At 45.1% G+C, this 15,574-nt stretch overlaps 2 protein-coding genes across 3 annotated transcripts; both read right to left on the bottom strand.

The window, feature by feature from the left end:
* LOC8063670 (HIPL1 protein) lies at positions 179–3,131 on the bottom strand. The gene is made up of 5 exons (XM_002459459.2): positions 2,920–3,131; positions 2,648–2,805; positions 1,729–2,535; positions 1,415–1,631; positions 179–1,277 (listed from the first exon to the last, which is right to left on the bottom strand). Exons 1-5 carry the CDS (start codon positions 3,020–3,022, stop codon positions 460–462), a joined length of 2,103 nt encoding a protein of 700 aa, XP_002459504.1. The 5' UTR covers positions 3,023–3,131; the 3' UTR covers positions 179–459.
* On the bottom strand, positions 6,396–11,693 carry LOC8063669 (basic proline-rich protein). Of its 2 annotated transcripts, XM_021454409.1 has the most exons (10): positions 10,146–10,239; positions 9,826–9,885; positions 9,686–9,733; positions 9,192–9,277; positions 8,485–8,534; positions 8,329–8,395; positions 8,162–8,243; positions 7,674–8,035; positions 7,022–7,537; positions 6,407–6,933 (listed from the first exon to the last, which is right to left on the bottom strand). In XM_021454409.1, the coding sequence occupies exons 5-10, from the start codon at positions 8,517–8,519 to the stop codon at positions 6,709–6,711; spliced, it is 1,287 nt and encodes a 428-aa protein (XP_021310084.1). In that variant the 5' UTR covers positions 8,520–8,534; positions 9,192–9,277; positions 9,686–9,733; positions 9,826–9,885; positions 10,146–10,239; the 3' UTR covers positions 6,407–6,708. The 2 variants fall into 2 exon arrangements, with proteins under 2 accessions (XP_002459503.2, XP_021310084.1); XM_002459458.2 differs by lacking the exons at positions 9,686–9,733; positions 9,826–9,885 and adding an exon at positions 11,446–11,693 and having other exon boundaries at positions 6,396–6,933.

Genomic DNA, 15,574 nt, shown 5'->3' with positions numbered 1-15,574 from the left:
TTCTGTTGCTACGGGCCATATCCCGAAAGGGTTGTAGAGAGTTTTTAAGAATTTGTTCCCTGATATGAATCGTATTGCTACTCATTACTGACAATTGCTACTCATTACTGACAAAGAAGCCTCATGATAGATGCTTGATAACAAGTGTACTGTTCCTGTAAAATAAAAGAAGAGAAAGTAAAAGTAACATGTTTACAATAATGTGCATCAAAATGGTTGTAGCCTTGAAGGTTTGTGTCGTAGTTTTCTGCTCAAATAATTGTAGTTTTGTGGAATTTACCCCCAACTGTTAACCAATGTTTCCCGCTTGAACCGAAACAAAGATCGGCAAAGAATTACCGGAAGAAAATCAAATGCTAACCTGCACATTTAAGTTACGATACATACATACACACATCAGCACGACCATCTGAAAATCGACAAATCGCTCTCATTCCAAAAACAGAGCACACTCCCTCCTCAAAAGCTGAAGCTCAGGAAGCCGAGCAGCGCTCCCGCCAGCAGCGTCGTCGCCAACGCCGCAGGCGCGTGCGCCATGAACGCCGAGCTCGGTGCTTCGGCGGGCGGCGGCGATCCCGCGCCCGGGGCCGAGCTCTTGACGGGGCACGCGTAGTTGCACTCGGCGGGGTCGACCACCCGGTACACGCCCTTGCTGGTGAGCAGGTAGACGTCCCTGTCGTTGTCCTCGCCGAAGGAGAAGATGTAGCCGAGCGACGGCAGCGAGCTCCCCGCGGCGAAGTCGCACGGGATGGGCGAGTTCTTGGAGCAGCCGAACGCCAACGCCGACACGTTGTACACGCCGCTGCCCTCCGGCGTCTCCACCCCGGCCCACATCGACTTGGCGTAGAGGTCGGCGTACAGGTACCGGCCGTTGAGGCAGGGGTCCGTCATGGAGCGGTAGACGTAGCCGCCGGTGATGGAGGCGGAGCCGACGTTCTTGTTGACGGCGTTGTGGTAGTATCCCATCACGGGGGCGATGGCGTTGATGGCGTCGGCGGAGGTGTTGCCGCCGGGCGTGGACGGCGGGTTGAACAGCAGGGGTCCCTCGAACACGCGCCACCCGTAGTTGCCGCCCTTCATCACCAGGTCCACCTCCTCGTACGCCGCCTGGCCAACGTCGGCGCAGTACAGGTACGACGGCTTGCCGGAGTCGAAGCTGCACCGCCATGGGTTCTTGAAGCCGAGAGCGAAGACCTCCGGCGCGAAGCTCGGGTCAGTGGAGACGGGGTTATCCTTGGGGATGGCGTAGTTTCCCCACCCAGCCGTGGTGTTGCCGCCTGCAGATACACCGCCATGAGTTCTTGTCAGGATCAAGTTAGATTCAGAGCTTGTTTGGTCTACTGTGATTTGTTACTGCGAACAAAATTCTTGATGCGGTAGTAAACTAGTAGTAAATCGAGTGGGATTTATTTACTTGGCATGGTGTTGACGTCGATGCGGAGGATCTTGCCGAGCAGCGTCTTCTTGTTCTGCGCGAAGTTCCAGGGGTCGCCGACGCTGCCGCCGTCGCCCATGGCGAAGTACATGTAGCCGTCGGCCGGGCTGAAGAGGATCTGCCCGCCGTGGTGCGTCGTGAACGGCAGACCCAGCGTCAAGATCCTCCTCACCTCCGCCGGGTTCGCCGAGGTCGCCTGAGTGATCGAGCCACATCCACATCGCATCGCGAGCGAATTAGTTTGACGGCGGCGATGGTTTAATTAGTCAGTGGACCGATGATAGATACGATACCGTCGCCGGCGTGCCGGAGGTGGAGTTGGCGCTGTACTCGGCGACGACGCTCTGGTACTGGCACGGCTGCTTGCCGTTGTCGGCGCCGAGCTTGGACGGGTCGCACCCGACGTCGGAGTTGCAGGCGCAGCGGCCGGCGCAGGTGGCCGACTGCGTCTTGTCGCAGTTGTAGGAGACGAAGAACCGCCCGTTGGCGGCGAAGTCCGGGTGGAAGGCGAGTCCCATGAGCCCGAACTCGTTGTCGAGGTGCACCTCGTCGGTGATGTCGAGGAACGGGTTCGCCGCGTCCAGCTGCAGCGTCTTCCCGGACCCCTGCGGCGGCACGGTGGCCAGGAACACCTTCCCGGCCTGGTTGCTCAGGAACACGCGGCCGGACCCGTCCGGGTGCGCCGCCATGTTGAGGTACGAGCCGTTGCCCACGCGCTCCAGGCACATGCCGTTGAGCGGCAGCGCCGGGCGGGAGGAGGAGTTGAACGCCGCGCCACCGCCGTCGAGGCACGGCGACGACGGCGACTTGCCGCCGCCGCCCAGCGAGCCGCAGAACTCGCTGGAGGACTGCCACAGGTCCGTCAGCCGCGGCGCCGGCGCCGGCGCGGTGCCCTTGGGCGCCTGGAACGGCGACCCCGGGATGGGCACGTCCTTGCAGGTGTCCCACACCTCCGTGCAGTAGTCCGTCGTCGTCGTCGTCGCCGCCGCGGGATTGGTGCTGCTCAGGCGGCTGGACACGCCGGTGGTGCTGCACAGCAGCGGCACCGTCCGCGGGGCCGTCGTCACGGTGTACAGCTCGCCGGCGTACGGGTTGCATCTCTGCGTGCGCAGCGCAGGGACGGCGAGGACCGATCAGCCGCGGCGGAGAAGAGAGCACCTCGAAAAGAAAAGAAATCATGGAATTGAAACACAGACAACCAAGCGACCGTACCGCGCACAGGATGTTCTTGACGATGTCGCCGCACGGCGTGCCGGAGATGTTCATGGCGGCGAACTGCTTCTGGACGGCGGCGTCGTCCGTGGCGTTGCAGCAGGAGGTGCCGTTGTAGCCGCAGAAGGATAGAGACGCGTTGATCGTCCTCGGGAACGCTGCTCATCACCATGATCACACACACACATCAGTTGCAACTTACAACAGCATCAGATGAACACAGCAATTAGGAGACTGACGACAAATGTGAATAAATTCCAAGAAGTGTGTACTTGAGTCCATGCACAGTTGCGCGCAATGGCCATCCCGGGCGGCGACGAGGAGCAGCACGGCGGCGGTGATGAGCATTGCCCCGGTCATCGTCGACGCCCTCATGGCGGCGCCTGAAAGGAGGAAGAGTAGGAGGAGGGGGTGTGAAATTGTGCAGAGGCAGAAAATGCTGTGCTACAACTTGGCCTTTATGGAAAGGAGGCAAGCAGGCAAGGCGTTGACCAAGGATTGGGATCAACAAGACAACCAATTGGTTGTTTGAGTAAGATAAAAATTTTGATGTACACATGCCATGCCGGATGGCGACAACTACGTGTATATACAATATCATCTGGGATGGCATTATGGCATAGTACCTGTATAGAGTCTCTTCTCGTGCATGGGAGGGGACAAATGTACCTGTATAGATTGTGAAAGTGGCAAGGTGAAACTGATGGAAAGATTGTCAACGGGGGATGGATCGGCACTCTGAAGATTGCCAAATCTGTTCAGTATTTTTCCGTACCTGAAACAGTGAACCTGAAGGGATTTGAACTCGCCATTGGGCGGCGCCAAACCTTAAATATTACAGTATAATAAAGTGCTAACCTATCTATCGGTTTCTTGAGGTCACCGCACTCCCTGATTTGGACCATCGAATTACTGGCCGCCCAAAACTCACACAAGTGGTTGTTGATCCAGCTCAGCTGCAATAGTTGACCTTGGGAGAAAAAGATACTATAGCTTAAGTCGTTGTAGACTGCTGGATTAATTGGAGGAACAAAAGGTGGTCACTTTGGACACTGCATCCTGTGTTTCTTTTATTTAGGGCCCCAAGGGAGGGTTTTTTTTGACAGTTCAGTACTGTGTGTACATGGGATGGGAAATGCTGAAGTCAACGAGGATGGGGCAGCAAGAGCCTGCTCACTCCAGTTGGAGCGAGTGCACGGACAAATTGGGGGTTGACGATATATGCATACTGAAGCCTGAACAGGCTTATAAATTGCAGGTAATTTGTCATTCAGCCGGTTTGTTGGGGGAACTGATTGGTGTATGGTGACGATGACCTGAACTGAAGCATGTGTGAGATTTCAAATTGCAAATTTCCGAGTCAACGCTGTGTGTCTGTGTGTATAATTGAGGAAACAGTTTTTGAACCCCAGTTGTGGTCATTCAGTAGTGGTTGGCTCTGGTTGCAGATGAGTCACTTGTTGGCGGCATATATGGTATGTATAGCTGGAGCTCAAAATTCCACTGGTTATGCTCATGTCTGATACTGATACTGATCTCCCTTCCAATTTCGCCGAGTCATATTTCTAAGCCTACATCTGCAACGTAATTGGTACAGAGTAATTTCAAATTAAAAATTCCAAATTTAAAATGTTCCTTTCGGAATTAATTAGATGTGCAGTTCAAATTTGATACTCAAATCTGTGTATCAGAATAAATGGGGACCTGTCCAGTTCGGCCAACAAACCATATAATACAATACAAAAGCTCAGGACAAAAGAAAACAACAAATTTGAGTTCATAACTTTTTTTGAAGAACTAAATTTGAGTTCATAACAGGTAAGTACTAGTAGCCCGTGTCCCTAAGTTTCCATTAATCGAAGCAACCAACCATCTAGCTGCAGCCGCACCCTTATCCAGATGCAAGTTTTTTTAAAAAAATTTCCTACACTGCAGCGCAGGCATGAAAAATCCACTACATTGTTTTGAAAGCTTCCTTAGAAAATAAAAATTTCTAAAAGTAGTGGATTTTTCATTGGAAATGCAATTGTCAACTTTGCGACATAATATGTTCTGTCTTAGCTTGTCTAGGTTCAATCAATTCATGTATGAAGGTACCTCAAAATTTAATCATGCAGTGATGCACGAGGTCTGTCTCCATGCTCCCTTGTACAGAGTTAGGGAAACAAGGAATATTTTCGGTTGCTCGTGGCCTAGATAAAGTCAGACTGTTTGTACAAAACGTGAGTAAAAGATCAGTCAGGATATGCTCAGTTCATATCGTCCTTCTGGCACGATAAGTCAACCAATCGGATGCTCTTTTTTTTTAACAATGTCAACCCAACTGCGTGACTGAACATTTGTACTTCTCACAACGTAAACCATGTCACCGGAGCCACCCCCCCCCCCCCCCCCCCCCCACATCCCCCTTTTTTTCTTTTGGCATTGCAGCATTTGAACATCAGGAAATTGAGACGTTGTGATCTTATTAGTAATGGAAATAAGTCATTACCTCCGTCAAATAAAAGAATGCAATTCTAACTCTAAGTTTGACTAAAATTATATTTGAGAAAATATCAATATTTACATCACAAACTATGTGTATTGTGGAAAATATATTTCATGATTAATCTAATGACACTTATGTAGTTGGTATTTTTTTTGTATAAACTTGATTAAACTTAGTGTTTTACTCTGGTACTATGCTCGATTGCATTCTTTTTTTCTTTTTGTTGGCAGTGCAGCGTTTGAGTATCAGCAAATTGCGTCGTTGTTAGAAAAAGTACCTCCATCCAAAAAAGAATGCAAAAAAGAATGCAATTTTCTAATTCTAGGTTTAATAAAATTATATTTAAAAAAACTATCAATATTTACATTACAAAATATGTATATTATAAAAATATATTTCATGATTAACCTAATGACATCGGTTGCATTCTTTCTCAGATAGAAGGACTATTTATGTGCTTCACAAGCCAAGTTGTTTGATTGGTAAAGAGTTAAAATATAATAATCTTCTATCCACTTGATTCTAAATTACATATAGGTACTTAACTTTTGCTATGTATCTAGATATACTCTTTTTAGATCCGTAGGTTTTACTGTGTATTTAGAAAAAACTAAAACAACTTATAATTTAGAACATAGAGGTTATTCGTTAATAAGTTAGTGATGGCCAGCCAGATAGAAGGTTGATGGGGTTGTAAGGCTCAACAAACTACTCAACATTCGCCTTTTCGATACTCCGATTCAGTTTCGATTTCCGGAGTGAACCCAAGCTTGTCCAGCTAGTCTGCCTAAATTGCTCGAGCTCTGCCCACATTATGCCGGCTCAAGTTTTCGTTGTTAGTGATATTCCTATACACACGTTAAGTTAGGACGATAATGTTTCTTATTGTGAAAGACAAACTTTATGAGTACTTGCTACAGCTAGACGATGAACCTTGATACGCACAACTGTCACAAATTCTTCGATGGTTCTGCCAAAAGACGTGGAGGCCTGAAACATGAACCTGGCCAGGTTTCATAGTGCGACTCACGTACAAAGATGGGTCACTTTCCAGGCATATTTGCAACATAAATGTTACACAGTTTGTAAACAGATATTCCCATCTGGTCGAATAAAATTTGTTAATTCAGATTTCAGTACAAACAGCACGAAATTCAAATGCTGCAGCATTATAGAACCGATGCCGACATTTGTGAATATCGCTAGTTCGCATGGGACCTCAGGTCAGCAGTTCTGTCATGGTTTTCAATGCAAATGCCCAGACACAAATAGAGCACATCAATAGTATTACCCACGACTATTAATATCTGCAAATCAGCCAGGGCACAAATACAGCTGGGAGATATTTCTTTGCTGCCAGCTTTTAAAGTTTCAAAGATCTCCAGCTTGTACAGTTGGGTCACAAAGAGCCTAGTATTTAAAGGTAGATTACAATTGTTTTCCCAGTTTTCGATTAAATCAAGGCAAGATTTTCCTTTGGGACATACGAAATGATCTCCGACTATTTAGGTTCCATGTCCAGGTTTTCATGAATTAAGCTGCTAAGTGCAATCAGGCATTTACTCTACTTGAGTTACCCATCAAGTGCCCCTAGTTCCTTCATATCTTCCAAGAATGCCATATAAGAATCATCCATACTTGGCGGCTTGGGCGCTGCTGAAGAAGGCTGGGCATCACTTCTTATGAGGGTCACCGAAGGCTTTGAAATGGATGCTGTTGATGACTGCTGCTGCTGCTGCACCTTTGGTTTCGGTTTGGGGAGAGCAGATTCTCTCTTGACACGAACTGATGCAGGAACCTGTAATGATTCAAAGGCGGAATGAGCAATCATACTACTCTGAAAGAGAGAGAATTCAGTCAAAAAAATACAAAGACAGATGGCATACCATGGCCGTCAGCTCAGGAGTGTGCTGTGCTAATGGTCTCTTTACAACTGTTGGGGCAGCTGACTTAACATATGATGGCTGCTGGGGTAACTGAGGCCTTGGTACGAAGGCAGCAAACTCATCTAGTTGCATAGGGGGTCCTGGCATAAATGGAGGCCTAAGCATCGGTGGCGGACCAGGGAGCACACCATACGGTGGCATTGGCATTTGGGACGGCGGAAATCCTGGAGGAGGTGGAGGGGGCCTGGTAACTCCTGGAGCCATAAGGGGTGGCCTTGAATCTGGTGGTGGCTGAGGTGGTGGAAATCTCATGGCTCCAGGAGCTAGCATATCAGATTGCATTGGAGGCCTTGGAGGTAAAGGTGGAAAACTGGGTGGAGGCGGTGGTGGTAAGACCCTCACTGCAGTATCTTCTTTAAGTCCAGGAGTGTCCTTTGAAGTGCTAGCGGCCTCCATGTCAGTTGATTTTGGTGGCAAACCAGGCGGCGGGGGTGGTGGAGGCAGGACAACTGACGGCTGCAAACAAGGTTACGTCAGACCAAATCACAAAGGACAGCATCCAAACATTTAAACATGAGGAAAGGGGATTTGTTGCATTAACAAATGGATTAGAAGCACTAGTAAATAAACAAAAGAGATCCAAAGTAGGTACCTGGGAAGAATTTGTTTTGCTCCCATTTGCACTAGACGCTGGTGGTGGATTTGATGGGGGTGGAGGTGGTGGAAGTACTGTATGACCTGATACAGGTTCTCTCGGAGGTGGGCCAGGAGGAGGTGGAGGTGGCGGAGGTAAGCCTGGTAGTGCTGCGTCACTGTTAGGTTTAGGGGGTGGTGGGGGCGGTGGTGGGAGTGGGGGCAAAGGGAAAGGTGGAGCAGATGGATCAACAGACTCAGAGGTGGCTGGCAATGGTGGTGGCGGTGGAGGGGGTGGTAGGGTCGATGGACCTTCTTCAGACTCTGACATGGAAGATGAGGCCCCAGCGCTGGATGAAGAAGGCAGTGGGATCCTTGGTCCTGCATGTCAACCAAGAAATGAAACTGAGAAAAAGCTAGTGATGATTACTAACTGTAAGGAGATAATTTTATGGACTTGAATTTTTTAAAAGAATATATTCATAAGCAAAAGAGAGAGGAATATACCTATAGATGATTTGTACATAGGAGGTTTTCCAGGTGGTGGTGCTCCAGATGGATTTAAGGTTGGATGATAGTAAACAGAGTCCTGTAGTATAAACATGCTAAGTATCTATTCAGATATGCAATAACCTTTACAAACAATTCTACATCTTATAAATAACATAACATACCTCAGGCTTAGGATTAGCTCTATCATCTTCATCTGCTGTAGGCCGCCTCTTTGGTGGTGCAAGATGGCTACGAGGAAAAAGAAAGCATATTGGCTGAGAAGGTCAGTAACATATCCATCTAATATAATCAAAGCATAATATATCAGTAAACCTCACCTGAACATAATCGGTTGCTCACCCTTCTCTTTCATTTTCTGTTCATATTCCTGGAAAAGATTATGAGAAAGTAATGAACTTCTATGTATGAATTTGAATTAGCAAGTGCCCACGCAGAAGTTGTCTACAAATTATAAAACTCCAAAATAGACTTTAGTGCAGAACTTGTGTCAAACTCAAAGCCAACAATTAATAAACATTCACTTTTATACTATGTAAAAATGTGTAATTAGACAATAGTTTCACCATGAATGCAAAATAGATTAGGAGCAAATAACTCCACATGTATAATCAAAATTCTTCTAGTTCCAAATCATACAATGTTGTCAAATCAAAACATTCAGTCAAGATAATTGCAATAATCACTGAAAGCATAAGTGGAACAAAATCCTTATCATAGTTCACTAGCAAGAGAGTGTATTTTACTACAATCATTCAAGATACCACTTTCCTATATCATGGTAAACTTGCATAGAAAATTGTGTGGCACAAAATGTCATGTCATAAATTTATTTTTAAAAAAAAAAACAGAACACCAACATTACATTGCACAGCTAATTGCCATAGCACTGCCTGAAAACATGTCCAAGTGGATGAAATATTTATGAAAAGGGGACAGTTTACAAATTATTACAATGTTATGAGTAGGATAGGTTGAAAAACATATAATATTAAAAATGTAATCTGGACTTCTGAAACCAAAATACCTTTCGTTTCTTAACAATAAGATTGTATGTATCCTCAAGCTGTCTTTTCTTATGTTTCCTAGCCTTGTCGAGAGCACCATCAGCCTCTGCACCAACAAAATAAAAAAGAATTTCAAGATTGACAAGCCTTAGAACAGACAAAAGTAATCATCAGTGCTACACTTCCACAGTCCCCACATGCAAGTAGATCTTTGAATTTATATGAAAGAAAATCAACAACGCTGCAAATTTACTAGCACAACTACAAGAGGCATGGTATTATAATTCAAAAAAGTACTCATGATGGATTCCAAACAGAAAATCTGGCCTAATAATCAACATAAATATAAATTATTGTAGCTGAGCCTTATAGTCGTACTGATTAAAATGCTCAAGAATGAACCATTAGATTTCCTATGCTAATATGAGCATTGATCACAAGACCGATGATGATCAAGACTATCAAGGCCTCTAGAAACAATGCTCATGGGAAACTAGAAAGTGAAATGAAATACCATGATGAAAACAGGGCCAAAGTAGCTATCAATTCAAAGAGGCAAATGCTGCAAAATATAATGCTTCATGAGGTCAGTACACACATATTTGGTAATTCCATGCTAATACCCTATGATGCTTTAAGATGCCTGAGACATACAGTTCTTTCAACAATAGGGTCATACTTGAAACACCAGACCAGAGAGAGATAATTAGCCAACTGCAAGAGTGAAATCAATGGAAAATTGCATTCAAACTAAGTTAGGAAAAACCAATAATCAATGAATGTACAACAAATGTTGACGAACAATGTGCAAACAATGCTACAGCTACGGATTAAATTTGTCATAACTATGCCAGAACAAGTAACATGATCTCTTGATATATGCATGCAGAACTAAATGTTCATCAAAGTGACTATATACTTTCTAGAAACATCATTTTCTGAATCGTTGTTCCAAATGCAGCTAATGTACTTACTCATCTTCTCCAATTTCTCAATCTGCTCACGTATAGCCTCCGGATCCTTTTTCAAAATACCAACTTCCCGCACCTTCTTCCTTTCCTTTTTGTTCTGGAAGATACAAGATAGGAGACAAAAGTTAAGCAAACTGAATCTAAAAAGCACACAACAATTGCAGGCAATTAGCTTGTTCGATACGCCAAACTAGTTTGATCCTCTAGTGCCAACTGCCAACCAACATGGCTTTGCTACTTGTACACGTAGATACATGTTCTACCACCAGAAAATATGCCTCAAAACTATTATTTTCATAACACAAAACTTACAAAACTCGAACCACCATTCTGTATTCTAGGCACAACATCCTTGGAGCAAATACTGATGCCTTTTGGAGGGCATACTATAGCAGAAGTTTCTATACAGGCATTTTGTTTTGCATTTTCGCGACAAATCTTCTCGAGTACTCCATTTACCTAACCACAAGGACAAACCAAATCTAGCAGGCACTAATATAACCTATAAAGAAAATCAAGGAACTTCTTATATTTCACTAAAGAGATATAGCCCAAAATCTTCCTAAAATAAACCGGCGACAATGCTAAACAAAATTACATATCAGAACAACACACAATTCACAGTCAAGCTGCCAAAATACTAGCACTAGTCACATGGTTATTTATCTGGTTCTTGTATGCCATTTAAGATCTTCAATTCACGAGACGTTTGCTTTGGTGGCCTTGCGGGGTGACCTGATCACAGCGCCAAGCCGCCAACCACTTACGTTATTTCTCATTTGTTTAATGTTTAACCTAACCAGTTGCCAGGGCAACAGAAGCCGCGCTTTCACAAACTCATTCCCGCTCGATTTGGACGGTTAAAGATTCCAGCAGTGAACGGTTGCTCAACCAAACAAAATAAGGACATTTCGGGCCCTTTACCATCATTTATCCATTTACTTCCTGTTGCCGTCCCGTTTCTTGAACCAAACGGCACCTAATTCAACATGTAGCACCACAAGGAAGCATCTTGGAAGGTATATGAGCTTTCCCATATCGAAATACTAGGTGATAATGCTTGAATCCACGGTAACGGACACTAAAGCAGACAAATCAACACCGTCATCAGATGAACCAATCTAGGCAGCTACCGCCACCACTCCCACCCCGGACAACCCTAATCCACCAGAAACAAGCCTAGCGAGTGAATCCACCAGCGTCATCATCGCGACTACGAAGCGAATATAGCCGCCGGCACGGAACCGACAGGGGTCGCGGGGAGCGGGGATAACCCTAGGGTTGGGGGCGGGCAGGCACTCACCCGCTTGAGCTCCTTCTTCCGCTGCTCCTTGCGGAAGGCGTCGGTGGGGTTCATCACCTTGCCCCCCTTGGTCGTCTTCATCTTGCCCCCCCCCCTCTTCCTCGTCCCTCTCGCCCTCCGGCGACGGAACTGCGGCTGCGACGGCGACGAGGGGTTCACGAGTGCGCCCGACCCGAGCGTGGAGGGGGGAGGGGAGGGGAAGGGGAGGATGCGTCCGGCGTGGGATCCGCCGCGATGGGATGGGACTCGGGTCCCGTCCGTGGTTATCTGTGGCCACGCAAGGCCCAAATAAACCGCCTCTCTCGCCCGGTAAATCCAGCCCAGCCCAGCCCATCAACAAAGGTTGGCCCAAGCAACCTGTGCCCGAAGGAATGACCCGCCAAAACGGAGTGAAAAGTGAAAACATCATCATTGCCCAAATGCGTTACTGCTTTTTTTTTTGAAAAGAAAATGCTCAAATAAGTATTTTATTTATCCACGTCATTATGTCATACAATCCACTAATCTGCATTCTAGCAGCAACGCGCGGGATATCCTCCTAGTATTTTATACTCCAATAACCTTACAGACGGTCGAAAAATACCTGCATGTAGCCTATGGCACCATCTAACAAAAGGCATAACCATCAATTAGAGAGTGCATTATGGAGATATTGACTCCATCACTGTAGACCACTTTTGTTCTTGTGTTATTTCCATCAATGCACGAAAGTCCAAATCAGTCATGTCAAATTCCCCAGCAAAAAATTGTAACATCCTAGCCTAGGGCTTAATAGGATGAATACTAACAAGTTGCAACTTCTTTTCCAGAAGCTCATCTCCAAAAAACTCTAAAGTTGAGCGTGCTTGGCCTAGATATATTTAGAGATGGGTAGCCGACCGTGAAGATCTTCCCGAGTGCGTACGAGTAAGGACAAAGTGCGCAGAAAAGACTAGTGTTGGTTTGTGAGGGTAGTATATGTCCTACAAAAGTTGCCAGATGTACGTAAGCGGGTCCGGTCTCGTGGAGACGGGACATTACAGAAACTCATGTCACACTTGCCTCCTTTTGATTTGTCCACGTCGTCCATGCCTCTAATCAAACAAGAAACATCCTTCGATCTGCCATAGATATAGGTCAATGCATGGGTAGCAACACAGATAGACTTGATCTCATTAAAATGATTCAGATCCTAGATCGATTTGAAGGTGGTGCTTGGCTTCAAACTCCATACAGTGGGTGCCGTGGCGACCTCAACATCTCATGTAGAAAAAAGAAGAGAGAGAGAAGTATAGACCTAGCCCAAGAGAACAACCTACGTTGAGAATTATGACAACCTTGGACGTCGCTGCACATGTGGATTGTCACTTTTGGCTCAAGCCAACACAGTTGTTAGCCTTTGTTGGTCAAGTCCTTAGAGTGCATATAACATGTATGATTGAGCCTATCTATTTAGGACAAGTATCACAGTCAAATCATCTATAGCCTTCTTGTACGTGACAACAATATGGACACTTCATGCAACATATTATTTGTTAGGTTGTTTTGCAATAGCTCTATATTAGTTAGTGGTTGCATATATATGACATACATGATGGTTAGAGTGATGTCTATCATATATTGTGAAAAAAAAAACTATTGCTTCATAGGTGATTTTACTCAATCTATTCGTCTACTCTCTACTTTAAAATTGTTCACATAAGATCTTATATATGACACATTTATTTCCTAGATACATGTGTGTAGGCTATAACAGTTATACAACAATCCTCTATAAGTTTTTGCAATGTCACATATAAAGATAACAATATACTCATTGTTTACAGATGGGACATACAATGGTTACACTAACATCTACCATAATATATATTAACTTGCACTAGTGTAGACTAAAAATGCTTACTTATAATATATATTATAGTAGATGTCACTTTTTTCTTTGGGCTAAAAATGCTTAGACTAAAAGTGCCTCTACATGTCACTGTAGATGTAAGCATTTTTTAGTCATTCTTTAGACGTATATATTATAAGGTTCCGTGATGGAACCTTATAGACATCTTTTTTTTGCCTTTGTACATATGACATTTACAACCTACCAAGATTTTTAGTCATATATACACAGCAGTAACTCCACAACCTACCTCAGAGGACCTCCCTTCATGACATACTTACATACTATCTCTTCACTACCTTCTTCACACGCTACAGTATGGTACAAACCATCTCAGACAATCATACTCTTATGCAATAAACCAGTCTTACCATTTCCCCACCATCTATTACATAGCTCCTACCTTCGCTTTGTGAATCCAAAATGCTTTAAAATAATACCAACGCCTATACTAGGCTAAGCCAAAGAAAGTTAAGGCTAAGAAAAAAAAGGTAATTGTTAAGAGTGGGAAAATAATAAAAAAATGATACCAACTCTAATCATATCTTCCATCCCTGACTACTTCCACGGAGCGACAATTTTAACCATTTAATGTGTCTTGCCTATATTACCCATAGGTTTTATGGAATTATTGCTACGTCATTATTGATTTTTCATTATTTTCTTTAGGCTCTCTCATCTGTAAGGAAAAGAATACGTGGTTACATAATGAACAAGTCATAGTATAGTACACAAAAATGGAAGACAAATACAACGCAACCTTACTATTTAGTAGTTTGTTCAGGTCATCGACTGCCCACATGCATGTGTTACTAGGCCTACAAAAAGATAGGCTCAATGAGCCACTTGAACTCAATTCGTGGAAATGATCATTTGTTCAAGCAAGTTGAGACGAGCGTGAGCCTAACCCTGTCTCATGCATGATCCTTAAGCCTCCACAAACCAACCACAAATACTTCTTCCATACCCATATTAGTTGTTGTTCTGGTTGACCCTCCTGTTTTTCGTAAAGGCTGTCGCCAAGCCACTGGATGCGGTCTTTAGACGTGTTCGCCCCTCGCAACGCGAACGCCCACATGCGAGCAAACTGTGGCCGCGTCTAAAGATGAGCAACATGCCGGCCCGGCACGGGCCCGTACTAGGCACAGCCCGATAGGGCACGGGCTTGTATGGCCTGCAGGCCACTGGGCCGTGCCTCCACAGGACACCGTGCCTGCCTGACGGCCCAGGCACGACACGTGGGCCAATTTTTGGGCCAGGCTGGCCTGAAAAGCACAAGGCCCAATAATCCTTTGGGCGGCCCATGGCCCGCTATATGAAAAACACCAAATTTAATACAGAATTCAACAAAACATAAGTAAATCACATTCGAGTTACACACATTGATACTTCACAATTCACATAACATAATATACTCACAGATCATATTTCACATGCCAAAAGTCATAAGTTTCACAAGTCACAAAACTTGATACTTTAAGTTTCACAAGTTCTCTCATACTGGGCCGACACCGTGCCTACTGTTTAGGCCGGGTCGTGCCGCCCGATGGGCCGAGGGGTCGGCCCAAGTACGGCCCGCTACGTGCTTTGGGCCGCCACGGGCACGGTTGGGATCGGGCCGTGCCGTGCTCGGGCGGGGCCAAATCACTGTGCTTTGGGCCATGCCTTTGGCCCGCGAGCTGCATGCTCAACTTTAGTCGCGCCCCACATGCAAGCAAACATAGCCTTACTGCAATAGCCATCTAAACCATGTTTGTTTCTCATAAAGAATGCACTTGCAACCATATTTAATAAGGGTAGACATAGAAAAATACCTCCTAGTTAATAATTCCTTGGTAGGCACAATTATGTCCTAAACGTCAACTAACCTGGGTGTGCAGGGAGTATATATATTGTGCATTTACATTGCATGAATAATATGAAACGCACATGTATAAATATATCTATTCTATGAGTTTTACTAGTACAAGATTAAAATATAAATATATCTATTTAGTAGTTTGTTCAGGTCATCGACTGCCCACATGCATGTGTTACTAGGCCTACAAAAAGATAGGCTCAATGAGCCACTTGAACTCAATTCGTGGAAATGATCATTTGTTCGAGCAAGTTGAGACGAGCGTGAGCCTAACCCTGTCTCATGCATGATCCTTAAGCCTCCACAAACCAACCACAAATACTTCTTCCATACCCATATTAGTTGTTGTTCTGGTTGACCCTACTGTTTTTCGTAAAGGCTGTCGCCAAGCCACTGGATGT

This window comes from Sorghum bicolor, chromosome 2, assembly GCF_000003195.3.
Source record: "Sorghum bicolor cultivar BTx623 chromosome 2, Sorghum_bicolor_NCBIv3, whole genome shotgun sequence".
Taxonomy (NCBI): Eukaryota; Viridiplantae; Streptophyta; class Magnoliopsida; order Poales; family Poaceae; genus Sorghum; species Sorghum bicolor.
This window is presented reverse-complemented; position numbering and strand designations above follow the sequence as displayed.

Bases quoted from the DNA above. Each gene is read 5' to 3' on its own strand.
- LOC8063670 (XM_002459459.2), bottom strand. From the start codon at position 3,022: ATGAGGGCGTCGACGATGACCGGGGCAATGCTCATCACCGCCGCCGTG. The intron at 2,806-2,919 runs GTACACACTTCT...GGTGATGAGCAG, and splicing joins GCAACTGTGCATGGACTCAA to CGTTCCCGAGGACGATCAAC. The intron at 2,536-2,647 runs GTACGGTCGCTT...CTGCGCACGCAG, and splicing joins TCAAGAACATCCTGTGCGCG to AGATGCAACCCGTACGCCGG.
- LOC8063669 (XM_002459458.2), bottom strand. From the start codon at position 11,526: ATGAAGACGACCAAGGGGGGCAAGGTGATGAACCCCACCGACGCCTTC. The intron at 10,240-11,445 runs GTGAGTGCCTGC...TGTATCTTCCAG, and splicing joins GGAAGAAGGAGCTCAAGCGG to AACAAAAAGGAAAGGAAGAA. The intron at 9,278-10,145 runs GTAAGTACATTA...TTGTTGGTGCAG, and splicing joins TGAGAAATTGGAGAAGATGA to AGGCTGATGGTGCTCTCGAC.